This window comes from Pseudonaja textilis, chromosome Z, assembly GCF_049901715.1.
Source record: "Pseudonaja textilis isolate UNSWEBS1 chromosome Z, rPseTex1.2, whole genome shotgun sequence".
NCBI classification, from domain to species: domain Eukaryota; kingdom Metazoa; phylum Chordata; class Lepidosauria; order Squamata; family Elapidae; genus Pseudonaja; species Pseudonaja textilis.
The window spans coordinates 107,422,579-107,438,809 of record NC_142008.1 but is presented as its reverse complement, the minus strand read 5'-3'; the positions used below and the strand labels follow the sequence as shown (position 1 = coordinate 107,438,809).

The 16,231-nt window shown below is 38.2% G+C and overlaps 2 protein-coding genes across 11 annotated transcripts in view; one reads left to right on the top strand and one right to left on the bottom strand.

The window, feature by feature from the left end:
* The window catches only part of LOC113448500 (serine protease 27-like), a 37,303-nt gene that overhangs the window by 17,135 nt on the left and 3,937 nt on the right, over positions 1-16,231 (bottom strand). For 2 of the 5 annotated variants that reach the window (XM_087917975.1, XM_087917977.1), the window contains exon 2: positions 785-2,851. The exons of 1 other annotated variant lie outside the window; for it this stretch is intronic. In XM_087917975.1, the coding sequence (XP_087774101.1) occupies positions 785-812 (28 nt within the window). In that variant the 5' untranslated portion in view covers positions 813-2,851. Of the gene's footprint in view, positions 1-784; positions 2,852-14,424; positions 14,747-16,231 lie in introns of those variants that run through there. 2 more of the 5 variants (XM_087917976.1, XM_087917973.1) reach the window with 2 other exon arrangements.
* Positions 14,779-16,231, top strand: part of LOC113448497 (von Willebrand factor A domain-containing protein 5A-like) — a 38,800-nt gene continuing 37,347 nt past the window's right edge. For 4 of the 6 annotated variants that reach the window (XM_087917971.1, XM_087917969.1, XM_087917970.1 and 1 more), the window contains exon 1: positions 14,779-14,908. The gene's annotated coding sequence lies outside the window, so the exon portion shown is untranslated. The remainder of the gene's footprint in view (positions 14,909-16,231) is intronic. The other 2 variants (XM_087917972.1, XM_087917968.1) reach the window with 1 other exon arrangement.

Here is a 16,231-nt window from a genome sequence, read left to right as displayed (position 1 = left end):
TGGAGCCCATTGTTAAGTAACTTCTCTTTCACCAGAAATTGTGACACACATTCTGGTGAGAGAAGTTCCTTGAGGATGGGCTCCAGCAAGAGTCTGAAAGCTTGGAAGACTAAACTTCTGGTCCTGGAGACCAACTCACATTGGATCCTGCAATATTATCCTGGGATATATCATATGACAGAGCAATCTTGAATTTTCTTCTTACTCTTTTTTATGGCTAAGTTGATGTCATATAATGGCTGTTGCATACCTTCTTCAGTGCTATCTCTGTGTTCAATACTATTATGTCAGAGGTTTGATTTGAATTTGGGTCTCTTCAGTCTATTGCACAAATGTTTTTTCTGACTTGGCAACTTCAGGACATCTTTGACCATGCATATCTGGTCTTCATTAAATGTAGGGTAAATGTTGATGTCACTGCATTGATGTAAAGCATGATACATATTCAAAACTCTGCGTGTTTTCCGATCCAAGTTTTCCAGTTCAGCCAAAGTCTAGTTATTGATTCCATCTGGGTAGTGTATCACTGGAACTACCCCTGTATTAATGGCATTAATTATGTTTCCAGCATTCAGCTTTGACTTTAATATTTTATGGACCCTTCTGAACAGAGGTGGTATTCAGCAGGTTCTGACCAGTTCTGGAGAACCAGTAGTGGAAATTTTGAGTAGTTCAGAGAACTGGCAAGTGCCATCTCTGATCAGAGATTTTACAGTATCCTTCCCCTGCCACGCCCATCAAGCCACGCCCACAGAACTGGTAGTAAAAAAAAATTGAATCCTACCACTGCTTCTGTTGTATTCCTTTTGCATTGGCTCTTTGACTTTTCCATTCAAGATGTTATCTGCTTCCAATATGCCTAGGTATTTGTAACTGCTAATGCTTTCATGATGCTTCCATTTCCCAGTTCTATTCCTTCTATTTTTTCCATTTTCCTAACTGCATGGATAATATAGCACATTTTTCAAGTCCAAAATTCATTTTGATGTCACTGCTGAACAGCTGATCTGTGTTGAATATTGATTTTTCATTGGGGCTTTTTGCATACATTTTTAAGTCATCCATGTATGGTAGATGATTTATCTTCCCATGTTGGCTTCAGATTTGGTAGCTCAGTTTTGAATTATGTCAGATTATTGTCAGTGGGATTAATGAGATGTTGAACAGTAGTGGCAAAAGAATCTTCCTTGGAAGATTCCTTGTCTGATATTGACTTCACCAATATTCTCCCCTTTTGCTGTTAGAACTGTTTTCCATTTTTGCATATTTGGTTTCAAAAATGTACAAATATTTTTGCTGATTCTAAAGTTTTCCAGACAGGCATTAATCCAGCTGTGGGGTAATGAGTCAAATGCCTTCTTGTAATCAAACCACTCCGTATTTAAATTCATTTTTCTTTGTTTTGCATTTTTAGTACCATTTTGTCAATGAGCAGCTGATCTTTTGTTCCTCTTGATTTTTTAAAATTTCCTTTTTGTTCTACCGGATGCAAACTGTTTTCCATCAGATGATTGAATACTGAATTCGACAGTATTCTTGTAAAAAGCTTGAACGTTGCTGGCAGACAAGTAATTGGCAATAGTTGCTTAGTTCAGTGCTTTTTTCTGGATCTTTCATTATCAAGTATGTTCGGCGAGCTGTTAACCACTCTTCGCTTGTTGCATTTTGAAGCATTTTGTCAAATTGAGTGGCCATGCAGTGATGGAGGGTGGTCAGGTGTTTTAGCCAGTATCCATGCAGTTCATTCAGGCCAGGTGTGCTCCAATTCTTGACCATTACTTGTTTTGCAATCATGTCAGTTGTTATTATAATATTCTCTATTTCATTTCGTGTTGCTTGTTTTTTTAATATCTTTGATGCAGGAGGCAGTTTTATTATATTCCACTGGGTGTTCCCACACTTCTCTCCAAAACTTCAAAACTTTTTCTTTGCATGGGTGAACATTAGTTTGGACTTGATTTTCATCAAGTGACTGGTAGAAGAAGTGCTGGTTTCTTCTGAATTGGACATTTTCACTGTATTGTTTTATTTGCCCTTCATATCTTTCTATTTTCTTCACTGTTGCTATTACATGTTTTAGTTCTTCCATGATTTCTATTATCGTTTTTTCTTCCAGGTATTTTTTGAGTAAACTATTTTTCAGCTTTTTTTTTTTTTAGTTTTCCTTCTTCCAAGTACTTTAAATTGCTGACATCCCCTCATAGTTTTTTTTTTTATTTTATTTTCAAGTCAAATTTTCCAGTTTGGTGTTCCAGTGGATTTCTTTTTTGGCAGTTTTTGGCAGTTTTAGTTTATTGTTTATTCCTTGTAATTTTTGCATAAACTATTTTTCAGTTTTTCATTCTTTAGTCTTTCTTCTTTCAAGTATTTCAAATTGCTGACATCTCCTCGTAGTTTTTTAATTTTATTTTCAAGTTGAATTCTCCACTTTGGTGCTTCAGTGGATTTCTTTTTTGGCATTTTATAACCCAATTCTGCAGTTATAATGGCAGCTGTGCTGTACATTAGTTGGTTTGTTTCACATAGTGTGCTGGATGGAATAGAAATAAAAATGATGTTCACAGCAATTAATAAATCTTCCACTCGTTTGCTATGCACTTCATTAATGGCAAACAGTCTTTTTCTTTCTGTGTTTTTTTGATGTGGTTTTCAATTTTTTCTTTCAGCATTTTCACTAGATCACTTAATTCTACACTTTCGAGTTGTTGCACAGGAGGATCATCATCCTGTATGTTGGTTTCTTCCACTGGTTGGTCAGTTTGTTCAGGTTTTGGAACAATTTCTTCAGCCTGTTCATCATTACTTGTTGTTTTCTTTTTAACCAATGTTTCTAGACGTTGCATTTCTGCATCTATAAAAGATGATGATGATATTCAAGCAAAAATCAATAAACCTCTGCTCAAAACTTGATCTGCTAAGTACCTAGAATTTGAACCTTGGCTGCTACACAGTATTGTAGATAAAGCCAGATCCACTAATAAGCATATTCATTACTATTACATTTTCAGGTTAATGAATCATCTCTAGCTAAGGTCTGAAGGTGGCTAGCCTGCTCCCAGGATTCTGGCTCTGTAGCCTGGAAAATCTAACAAGATTCAGTAAACCAAAATTTGTATTTTCTTCCTTCAAGAAAATAAGGCCTTCTATCTTAGGAGAAGGTAAAGTGGCCTCCCAAATGGCATAGTTATATTATCCAGGAGTGGGCTGCTGGGGGTTCGCAAGGGTTTGGGAGAGCCCCTATCTAAGATTCTGTGCAGTTCAGAGAACCCCCAAATCCCACTCCTGGATGGCCCCACCCACCCTCCCAGGAGTCCCCACATCTCCTGTTTTGGATACAGGTAAGTGCAGGGCACACACGGGCCTTCTGGAAGTTCGGGAAGGCCGTAAATGGGCCTGTTTCTGGCTTCCAGAGAGCTTTTGGAGCCCAGGGAGGCCATTTTTACCCTCCCAGAGGTTCAAGGAAAGCCTCCGGAGCCCAGGGAGGGCAAAAACATCTCCCCACTGTGGTGTAGGAGGCCGATTAGGCCACCCCCACCATGGCCACACCTTCCCAGCAACTGGGTAGAGAACCCTTCGCTAAAATTTTTGAAGCCCACCCCTGATATTATCCAGTAATATCATAAGCCATACCAGAAAACAATGGGGTTTTTTTTTCCATAAATACTGGTAACTTTTAACCACATACTAGGAGCCGTGGTGGCGCAGTGATTAGAACGCAGTATTACAGGCTAAATCAACTCACTGCCAGGAGTTTGATCCTCATTGGTTCAAGGTTGACTCAGTCTTCCATCCTTCTGAGGTCAGTAAAATGAGGACTGCAGTTGTGGGGGCAATATGCTGACTGTGTAAACTGCGTAGAGAGGGCTGTAAAGCACTGTGAAGTGGTATATAAAGGGGAAAAGGGCAGATAATAGCACTTAGACTTCTAAGTGCTATTATCTGCCTCTTTCCCCTTTTTTACTTTCTTTGATTCTCAGTTAAATTTCTAGACCTTGCTTAAATGATTGTTTGAATCTGAAGAGTTCACTAATAGTTCAATCACTAAAACATTTGATTCAGGTCATTCATGACCACTATCTAATTATTATATTTATGAACATTTCCACCCATACTATACCATAATTAGTTTTCTCTTTCTTTCATATAAATCCACAGTACAGAGTTATTATGCACCATTACCTAAAAACTATGTTGAAATCACTGTTCCTCCAATGCAATGTAAATATAAATTCAATTTTCATTCTGTTCCTTCCCTATCCTAGCTGACTTCCCAGAAGACCAACCAAAATGCAAAGCACTGGAAGAGCAGGTTTTCCAGGAATTGTGCTGCTAATTTGGAACATTAGCACCATGCTGACAGTGTATATTAAAAAGTCTGTGAGTCATATCAGCACTGCCAAAAATTGTCAGCATACCTTTTACAGAAAGATATTAGCATTTCCTAGCCGAACCACAGATAACTACAGTGATCTAATACATATCGATTTTACAGAAGACAATGTTGAAAAAGCACTACGCAATCTAAAACCATCCCTATCTATTGGACCGGATGGAATATGCGCCTATTTCTTAAAAAAGTTATCCACTGCCATAGCCAAACCTCTAAGCATAATCTTTGAAAAATCTTTCAGGACCAGTTCCTTGCCTAACCTATGGTCACAAGCCACAGTCATCCCCATCTTCAAAAAGGGAGACCCTTGCCTAGTTGAAAATTACAGACCAATCTCCTTATGCTGCGTCACCTGTAAAGTCATGGAATCAATTATTAACCAATCCATCATCCTCCACTTAGAGACAAACAACCTACTCTCCAATAAACAATTTGGTTTCAGAAAAAAACTATCCTGTAATCTGCAACTCTTACACTGCAAAAACATATGGACTACACAACTTGATCAGGGCAAAACAATAGATGCAGTCTACATAGACTTCTGTAAAGCCTTTGATTCAGTGGTACATGACAAACTACTACTAAAAATAAAATCCTATGGTATCTCTGGACAACTGCATAACTGGATAGAAGCATTCCTGTCAAACAGACAACGAATGGTCAAAATTGGGAGTGTCCTATCAAATTCTGTACCTGTCAATAGTGGTGTCCCCCAAGGCAGTGTTCTAGGACCAACTCTCTTCATACTCTACATAAATGACCTCTGTGATCATATTAAGAGCAACTGCGTTCTTTTCGCTGATGATGTAAAGCTGTTCAATACCACAGACAATACTGGTACCCTTCAAAAAGATCTTGACTGTGTATCAGAATGGTCAAACAAATGGCAACTTCAAATCTCAACAAATAAATGCTCTGTCTTACATATTGGCAAAAAATCCGAAAATAAAATACAAGCTGAATAGTCAAGATCTTGTTGATGATCCAAGCTCTGTAAAGGACCTTGGAATACTCACCTCTAATGATCTAAGTGCTAGTGCCCACTGCAACTACATAGCCAAAAAGGCATTAAGAGTTGTTAACCTAATCTTACGTAGCTTTTTCTCTGGTAATATCACACTACTAACTAGAGCATACAAAACATTTGCTAGACCAATACTCGAATACAGCTCATCAGTCTGGAACCCACATTACGTATCTGATATTAGCACAATTGAGAAAGTCCAGAAATATTTCACAAGAAGAGTTCTCCACTCCTCTACTCGTTGTAGAATACCTTATGCCACCAGACTTGAAATTCTAGAACTAGAAAACCTTGAATTACGCCGCCTTCAGTCTGATTTAAGCATGGTATATAAAATCATACATTGCAATGTCCTACCTGTCAATGAATACTTCAGCTTCAACCATAACAACACAAGAGCACACAACAGATACAAACTCAAGGTTAACCGCACCAAGCTTGATTGCAGGAAATACGACTTCAGCAACAGAGTGGTCAATGTCTGGAATACTCTACCCGACTCTGTAGTTTCTTCCCCAAACCCCAAAAACTTTAACCTTAGACTGTCTACTATTGACCTCACCCCTTTCCTAAGAGGTCTGTAGGGGGCATGCATAAGCGCACCAACGTGCCTACCGTCCCTGTCCTATTGTTTCTTTTATTTTTCTTTTATTTTTCTTATATGTACTCATTTCATGTATTCATAATTATGTATACACTTTTACTTATTATCTCATAAACAATTGACAAATAAATAAAATAAATAAATAAAACATCCGAGTTGGTTTATGTTCCTGAAGCTACATTATACTTGGATACATATACTGTTCATATACATTTTCTATTCAATTTTATTTTAAAATATTATTTACTTATTTAGGAACATACAAGTCCAGTGATGTGCTAGTAAATATTTAAGATTTGGCTTTTCCAGCATCATTGCTACTCTGTGTTGTATCATTAGCACAGAAGCTCAGTTCAGCTCTGCTACTGACTCACAAAATTCCAGAAAATTTAATATTTTTTTACTCATGATCTTATTCAAACTGACACCGTACTCTCAACAATTTGCATTCTGCAATATCAATAATCATGGGCCCTGGCAGAGTGGCCCACAAAAGTATAAGAGCCCTGCTGGATAAAACCATTAGTTCATCCAGTCTATGTAAACATTTTGTAACCACTAATCCCGGCCTTGTAGGAATCTGTCTAGTACCATTTTAAAACTACCCAAATCAGTTTTCATTACCACAATTATAGCTAGCAAATTCCACAGCTTAATTACAATATACTGTAAGTGTTTAACAACAGTTTTGGGCTAGCCCTGGTTGTGTCATAGCCCCATGAATTTATACAGTCCCTGCAGAGTTTTGAGAGGCTCATAGAGTCTTCCCAGCCCTATTATAAAAACATGGTATGATTGTACGCTTGAAATGTACGCATATGAAAAAGTGCCTCAGCTCTGTTTTATACTGAAGCATTGGTTTCAGAAGGCAACTGTACCACTAATGAATAAAACCCACAAGATTAAGATTACAATATCAGTCTATAGCAGGAGAGAAAAATATTATCACATTACGACAATTATTTAATAAAAAGTACTGACTGTACTAAGAAAACAGATAGAAACTTCAGAGATTCCTTAGATATTAGCTCTTCACATAGCATACTTAACTTCCAAACCATATTAGTAATGCCTTTGCACCACCATTCACTTCCTGTGGCAGGCTCCTTTTTAACCAAAGTCTAGGTTTGCAAATACTAAACTGTAAGTTCACATAGGATGCTTTGCCAAACTCAAAGAAATCATATAATATCTCTCTTTGGCCATCTTTGATGAGACATTGAAACCAGAGCTCTGTAAATCTTGAACTAATGGAATGAATCATTGAGTGCATCCATTTTAAATTATTGAATAAAACAAATTTTGGTTTTATATTGATGAACATATTTTGCTTTATAAATATTGGTTTATTTATTTAATTCAATTTGACACCAGTTGACTTAGATTTATGACTAAACATTGTGTGAAGAGCTTATTCTATAAATCTTATTTCAATAATTATAATCCATTTCTAAAATGGTATGAGAAATCAACCACAGTTTATAAAATTGCCTTTCTTAGGTTGGTGGCTTCTGCTCCCATCATTCTTCACCTGTCATTGTAAATGACTAATGGAGGATAAAACTGAACTTTCCTTAGTGCAGCAAAGTTGGGAAGATTGCTTTTAAAAAGTTATAAATACAGTAGTCAATTTCTTTATTGCTACAGCTACCCTTTGTTAACATTTTTGGGGAATATGAAACTAAAATCTATCTGCTATCAAACTTTCCTGACTTTTCATCTGTTTATAACCTTTAAAGAAACAAAAAAAATGAATTATAGCTTAAACATTTTTGAAACAAAATATCGCAAATCCTCTAGCTTAAATAACGTATATAAAATCCAGGCCCATTCCCATATAATTGAAATGTCAAGGATCTTCACACTGGTTGTATTCACAAAGTTGTGGTTACTGCAGTTATCACCTGCAATCTTCCGCAGTTCATGAGATCATGGTTTCTGATGTTCCTGCCTGCTTCTAATAAAGTCAGTGGGGAAGCCTGCAGGACGTCAAAAGTTGCTCCTATCCCCACTGCTTTTTGCCTGCCCAATGCCCATGGTCATTCAATTTATCTGTTTCGGTAAGGAAGTATCTCTGAAAGGATGACTCAGTGGGTCATGGGTCGTCTAGCTGAAATTAAAATGCTTGCTGAACAAAGAAAACATTTTTTTCACATAGCACTAACAGTATATTATAATTTAGCTGTGGAATTTGCTAGCAATAATTGTGGTAATGAAAGCTGATTTGGGTAGTTTTAAAATGGTACTGGACAGATTCCTACAAGGCTGGGATTAGTGGTTACAAAATGTTTACATAGACTGGATGAACTAATGGTTTTATCCAGCAGGGCTTTTACACTTTTGTGGGCCACTTTTGTGGGCCAGGGCTCATGATTGTTAATATTGCAGAATGCAAATTGTTGAGAGTACGGTGTCAGTTTGAATAAGATCATGAGTAAAAAAATATTAAATTTTCTGGAATTTTGTGAGTCAGTAGCAGAGCTGAACTGAGCTTCTGTGCTAGTGATATAACACCGAGTAGCAATGATCCTGGAAAAGCCAAATATTTACTAGCACATCACTGGATTTGTATGTTCCTAAATGAGTAAATCATATTTTAAATTTTAGTGCTGGAAAAAGACAAGAGAAAATGACATACTCCAATGTGTTCTCTAATTTAGCTATATTAGTTTTAAAAAGATAACAGAATGACCAGCAGCAAGATGGGCACTTGATTAGAATGGGAATGGACATGTCATTGGAAGATCACAAGTAAAAGGTTTATTAGGCTACTAAGAATCAATACCATCTTGAAGTCAATAATTTAAAAACCAAGGTCAAGGCAAACCTAGGAATCCAGAAGGCTCTTTACTTTTTTAAACCATATTATAGATATATTGGATTACTCAGGACTTTTATATTTATTTATTTATTTATTTATTTATTTATTTTTGTCAATTGCTTACAAGATAATAGGTATAAGTAAAAATGTAGTTATGAATACATGGATACATATAAGAAAAATAAAAAATAAAAGAAACAATAGGACAAGGACGGTGGGCACATTGGTGCGCTTATGCACTCCCCTACAGACCTCTTAGGAAAGGGGTGAGGTCAATAGTAGACAGTCTAAGATTTGGGGGTTTGGGGAAGAAACCACAGAGGTAAAGTATTCCAGTCATTAACCACGCTGTTGCTGAAGTCGTATTTCCTGCAATCAAGTTTGGTGCAATTAACCTTGAGTTTGTATCTATTGTTTGCTCTTGTGTTGTTATGGTTGGAGCTGAAGTATTCATTGACAGGTAGGACATTGCAATGTATCATTTTATATATTATACTTAGATTGGACCGAAGGCAGCATAGTTCTAGGTTTTCTAGGTCTAGAATTTCGAGTCTGGTGGCATAAGGTATTCTGCAATGAGTAGAGGAGTGGAGATCTCTTCTTGTGAAATATTTCTGAACTTTCTCAACTGTGTTTATATCAGATACATAATGTGGGTTCCAGACTGATGAGCTGTATTCGAGTATTGGTCTAGCAAATGTTTTGTATGCTCTAGTTATTAGTGTAATATTATTACTAGAGAAAAAGCTGCATAGGATTAGGTTAACAACTCTTAATGCCTTTTTGGCTATGTAGTTACAGTGGGCTCTAGCAGTTAGATTATTAGATGAGTACTCCAAGATCCTTGACAGAGTTTGGATCATCAACATGGTCTTGACTATTCAGTCTGTATTTTATTTTCTGATATATTTTTTTTGCCAATATGTATTTATTTGTTGAGATTTGAAGTTGCCATTTGTTTGACCATTCTGATACATAGTCAAGGTATTTTTGAAGGGTAGCAGTATTGCCTGCGGTGTTGAATAGCTTTACATCATCAGCGAAGAGAACGCAGTTGCTCTTAATATGATCACAGTGATCATTTATGTGGAGTATGAAAAGAGTTGGTTCTAGAACACTGCCTTGGGAGCCCACTGTTGACAGGTACAGAATTTGATAGGATATTCCCTCAACTACAGGCCTGTGTATGGCTCCAACCATTATCAGGTTCGCAGATGATACTACGGTAATCGGATTCATCAACGATGACAATGATTCAGAGTACAGGGAGGAGGTGCAGTGCCTAGCTACATGGTGCGCTGACAATAACTTATTACTTAATACTAACAAGACCAAAGAGCTCATTGTGGACTTCAGGAAAAAGAATGGTCACACACATTCTCCTATATACATCAAGAGAGAGTGGTAGAACATGTCACCAGCTTCAAGTTCTTGGGGATCCACCTCTCTGAGGATTTGTCCTGGCAGATTAACACCACTAGTCTGATTAAGAAAGCTCACCAGCGCCTCTTCTTCCTGAGATTACTGAGGAAGAATCACATCTCCTCAGCTATTCTGACTAATTTCTACCGCTGCACAGTCGAGAGCATCTTAACTAGCTGTGTCATAGTTTGGTATGGAAATTGCACTATAAAAGAAAAAAAGGCATTACAGAGGGTGGTGAAAACCGCCCAACGCATTATAGAGATTCCACTTCCTGCCACTGTGGACATTCAGAGGAAACAATATCTCCGTAAAGCCCACAGCATCATTAAGGACTCCTTCCATCCAGCCCACAAACTGTTTACTCTTCTTCCATCTGGGAGGAGGTTCAGGTGCCTGCAGTCTAAGACTAGCAGGCTAGGGAACAGCTTTTACCACACAGCGGTTTCCTTGCTGAACTCCTCAGTTTGTTTGTCCCCACATATATCCTAATACTTCCCTTGATAATATATGATGCATTTTGTATGATTCTCTGTGCATTTGTACTTACATTCAATGTGTCCATAAACATTTTGTACAGTTGTGTATGTTCATATATGTGAAGTCACACTTATCCTTGTGTGCTCGTGTACATACATTTTGTTGTGTTTTCCATTGACATATTCCTAGATGCCTTGCATATTTGCATACATATATTTATATTTTACTGTTGTTTTGCACTTCTGGTTGGCTACTAACTGCATTTCATTGCTGTATCCTTGCAATGACAATAAAGTTGAATTTAATCTATTAAAAAAACATGCCAATAGCATGCAGTGCCAATTTTTAACAACTGCACTAAGGACTCTGTAAAACAAAAGATCAAAGTTCACAGGCAAATCAGATCTGAAATGTCAGGCTGTCCATCCCAACTTTGCATAGTATACTGGTTTAGGTGCAATAAACTATGGTTTGATTAACCATAACTTTCGGAAACACAACAGGCTGAATTTACATGTGGTTTCTTTGATTATGGCTTTAGATCAGGGATATCAAACTCAAGGCCTCTGGGCCAGATCTGGTCTGCGGGGTGCTTAGATCTGGCCTGCAGGGCCATCCTGGAAACAGCAAAGGACCGGCCCGCGGTGCCTGTGCCAGTGAAAATGGACCTCTGTTTCCACTGGCAGAGGGTTGCAAGAGGCCATTGCAGCCAAAAACGGAGCTTGTGAGGGCCTGTTTTTGCTGGCAGAGTGCTCAGGCCACCACAGGTGTCCCCGACATGAGTGACATCAAACTGGCTGTACCCACCCTGGCCTTGCCCACTCTGGCTCCCTGAGCTCAAGCACAACCCTGATATGGCCCTCAATGAAATCGAGTTTGATACCCCTGCTTTAGATGTTCTATAAGCTATTCTCCAATTGAATTTATTTACAGCGCCAAACATAAACTAAACAAATTTTACTGACTTTCCTTATTTTGGTGACATGTGTGAAGCATGATTCTACCACATCTGTACAAATTCTCAAGGATATTTGATTATGGGAGACCAGCTTTCATCTAGCATTCTGCACAATGATGTAATACTTTAACATTATTAAGGATCCCAAAGGCTTTAGAATGCCTTCATGCCGTTCTCCATTCTCTCTATGGACCAAAATGCAGACATGGCATGGCAATTTTCATCACTGATGTCCATCTTATCTCCAGCCCATGAGTTAATGAGGTTCAAATCAGATTTAGTTAAAGTAGCATTTTCTACAAATGTGCAGGATTTTATATTCAAGGAGAAAAAGATGTCAACAAAATTACTGTATGCCTAACAGTTAAAAAGTTTAGACACTTCACAAAACTGGGAAGTGGTTGATGAAGATGTTGGAACTTGCAGAGATGGCTAAATTAAATTCTTTGATTAAAGAAAAGATAATATCTGTATTTATGGCCAACTGCAAATCCCTGGCACACTACTTGCATGAAACAGAAATCATTTGATGATTTAAAATTGGATAATAGGAAAAAGTAGATATTTTGTAATCATAAAGAGAGAACTTTGTAATATTTTGTATTTGCTGCAAAGGAAATCAGAAGCTTCTTGTTTCTTTTTCTTCTTTATCCTTTCCACATTTTTATTTTTTTCTCTTTCTCTCCTTGTTCTGCTTATTCTGCATTGCTGTTAATTTTTAGGTTTTTTTAAAAAAAAGTTAATACAATTTATATTTTTTAAAAAATATGTAAAGATACTTCAAAACACATGGGCATGATGACAGCATCTGTCAGCAATTCAATAAAACTAAAAGTTTTCCTGGGATTGTACCACAGCATATCATACCATTCTGTAAATGAGACCATTGTTTTAACAAATGGCTGACAGACACAACTTGAGCACCCCTGTGTACTCGCTCTCCTTTCAAATCCACTGTCACAGTCCAGGTGCAATCTCAAAATGAGTAAATGTGCTTACTTAAAAAACCAAAAAGGCAATTGCAATAACTTTATTTATTCAATTTCTATAGTCAGTCCATGACACTGAGTGGTTTAAAATTCAAAAATTATAAAGGTAAAAGCCATGATTCTCCCCCCGCCACCCCCCATCACGTCCAGCTGTATCTGACTCTAGGGCATGGTGCTCATCTCCATTTCTTAGCCGAGAGAGGCAGCGTTGTCCGAAGACATTTCCATGATCATTGTAGCCAGCATGACTAAACACTGAGGAGCACAAAATGCTGTTACCTTCCCACCAAAGTGGTACCTATTTAACTCCTCACATTTTCATGCTTTCAAACTGCTAGGTGGGCAGGAGCTCACCAAGGAGCTCACCCTCTCGCACAGCACTCAGATCTCAATCCCAGGCTATCAGCTTTCCAGCTGACAAGCTCAGTCTCTTTAACCCCAGAGCCATTGCATTCCCTTCAAAAAATACATTATAATCAAAATATTAAAAACATTTTAACATAATAAAAAAACAATAGAAACATCCAAATAAATATACATTATCAGCCAAGATATTTGGCAATTTAACAATAAGGCCAAGAAACAGCCCTTATCACATGCAGCACCCCAGATATGGGAACATAATCAAGTTTTGAATTTCTGAAGTAAGGATGTTCCATAGAACAGGGGACACTGTGGAAAAAGCCCATCTTCCAGTTCCCACCAGGGGTGTCAAACTCACGTCATCACAACAGCATTGCGACATATCAGGACTTTTTCCCACTTCACTAAACTGGGCGGGGGCATAGCCAGCATGTGATGCATCCGGCCCTCATCTACACTATTTGGCTGATATGATCAGCAACATGCCTATCCTGTTAGATCTGGTTGGGAAGGGTAGACTCTTCAAGAAAGGAGATTCTTCAGATTGCAACTTGAAACAGTTGCAATCAAAACAGGACTGGTTACTGGGCACCAATTTTCATGCTGACTCAAAGATGACAGAGGTTATGGCCTGCTATATAAAAATAAAGACTGTAGAAGCAGGAGGGAGGAAGAAAGAGGATGTGGAATTCTAAGCCGCCCAGGGTCATTGATTGAAATGGGTGGCTACAGAAATGGAATAAACAAGCAGATATATAAAGGTATTTTTCTCCCACTAATTGGTCCTGTCTTCATTAAAAATCTGTACAGGTAAAAATCAGGGCATAGTTACTTACGAACCCAAATTTCATTTTAAAAGGTAAACTACATAGGCATTGTGCCTGCTGAAAGATTTGAGTTCACCCAGTTCTTTGAACTATCTGCCTACTTTTATAGGACACCTGATCTTTGGCCAATTTTAACATGTCTGATGTTTATTCCAACAATAGGGGAGCAAAAAATATACCAGAAACAGATTATACACCCCAGTTATCAATTCAAACACTATATGCACCACCAGTATTGGTTTAGGCAAGCTAAATGTATGTGATGAAAGCTGGCTCCAGCTATTTTAATAGCCCTACTTGACAAAGGGTGGGGGCTGTTTTTCTAGAAGAGGGGGGAATTGAAACTTCCAACATATGTATACGTAGACACACTCCCCAACAAGTTCTATAAAGGTCAAACTGCGTCTTTGGCGGATTATTATCAGATTATTGCACGGCTACGAAATTCTGAAAAATCCAATTCATGCAAGCGGAAAGTGAGGAGAGGGGATCTTCCCTTCCCGCTACTAAGTCCCACGCTGAACAAAACTGAGTTACAAGACCCGCTGGTTGAGAAAAACTGAATCTCCGTTTCGCTCTGGGTAAATAACGTGGTGGATTTGGCCTTCATCTGCTGCCAAATCATAACAAACCCTGTGAAGATTGTGGGAGCTGTAATCCAGATGTCCTTGTAGCGAGGCCGGGAATAGTCAGTTATGGGAATTGCAGCATATTGGTTGCACGTCTTCCTTATTAAAGCGAGAGGGAGGGAGAGAATAAGACGCCTCCGATAACGTTGCAAAGCCCCCGCCTTAGTGGGGCGGGAAATAGCATAATAGGAGCGACTCCAAAAGGACGGAGGGAGCGACATGACCAAAAGGTCTCTCGGACCAAGCAAGGTTAGGATCGCGCTGATTGGAGCTTGCTTGGTCGAAGAATCTCTGGCGTTCTCTAGTGAGGGGCGGAGATAACGGAGAATTCACCCGGAAAGTTTACTTTCGGTTTTGCTTCAGGGAAAGAGGGACCTGCGGCTTCTCATCTTTGAAGGCAGGTAGGCCAAATTCTGTTGGAGGAGATTCTTTCCCTTCCCTTTTCTGAGATACCTTTTATTTCTTTGCTTATACCAAAGGTTATTCCGTGTCCTGTTGCTTTTTCACTCTGTTGCGTTTTGAATCTTTAGAGAACCAAAAGCACATTTACTTCTCCATCTCTTTGCATTTCTTTGCTTAAATTAATAGTGTTCAGTCTCCCGAATCACAGCTGACAGTTTTTTTCTCCTAGTACTTGAGGTCCCTTCAATAAATGGGGGAAATTACCTCTATGCTAAATCTTCTTGCTCCCTACCTGGGAGGATGTATCCATATTTCCAGACAGTGTTGAGGAAGATGATTGTACTATATATAATCCAACATTCTTCAATCCAGGCTAATTGGAAAAGGGCACTGTATCAAATGACATTGTTACAAATCTTTTAAAGATTTTTGACATAGTAACCCCCAATAAATATCAGAAGATCCTAGCCAAAAGCACCATCCATATATAATAAAATAAAAATGATTGGAGAGCTCTTAGATTTATCCTACTAAGCTGCAGGAGAAAACTACCTGAGCTTGAATAATATATAAAATAATTTCTGATGTGTCTTGATTTGATCATTGATTCATCTGCCTTCATATATTTTAATTCTTACAATAGATATAGGGATAAGAAAAACCAAATGCTAACTATCTTTTCCTTTCCCCTATATTTTGGGATCTATTATCTTTACTCAGCTAGGCCTAATATATCACCTTGAATACATTTAATTGGAATATAAAATAGGTAAGAAAAAGCAATACTCATCATCATCTGCAAATCACTGTTGCAACCTGATCAGTGAAGACTGGTAATGTCTCTCATTCTCTTTGGTGGTAAGGAAGGCAGTGAGAAGAAGGGGGTAGAGAAGCCATTTCTCTCCCCCCCCTCCTCTTTTGCAAGTCTGGGGGAAATGTCCTGAGTGACAGTCAACTTGGACAATGGAATTAAGCTGGATGAACTAGGAAGCAGTTCTTCCTCTATATCCACCAATGCTTTGGAAGCTGCCTGATCTACTGGGATAAAATGATTGAAACTACCTAGTGAAATTTTATCCTATCAACCTGAGGAGAAATGCTGTGGTTAAAACAATATTGTCATGAGAACTTCCAACAGGAGAAAGTTCTCCCTGTGCTTATCAGTTGAGATACTTTTTTACACAGGTCTGGCACTTTTGTGAGAGATCAAGGACCATTTTTTTTTTTTAAATGCTTTGGTTGTCAAGCATTTAACAGATAAAGCATCAGGCAGAAGAGTGAGTAATCTCTCCCAGAGTGCGGTGCCCAGCATTTTACAAAAT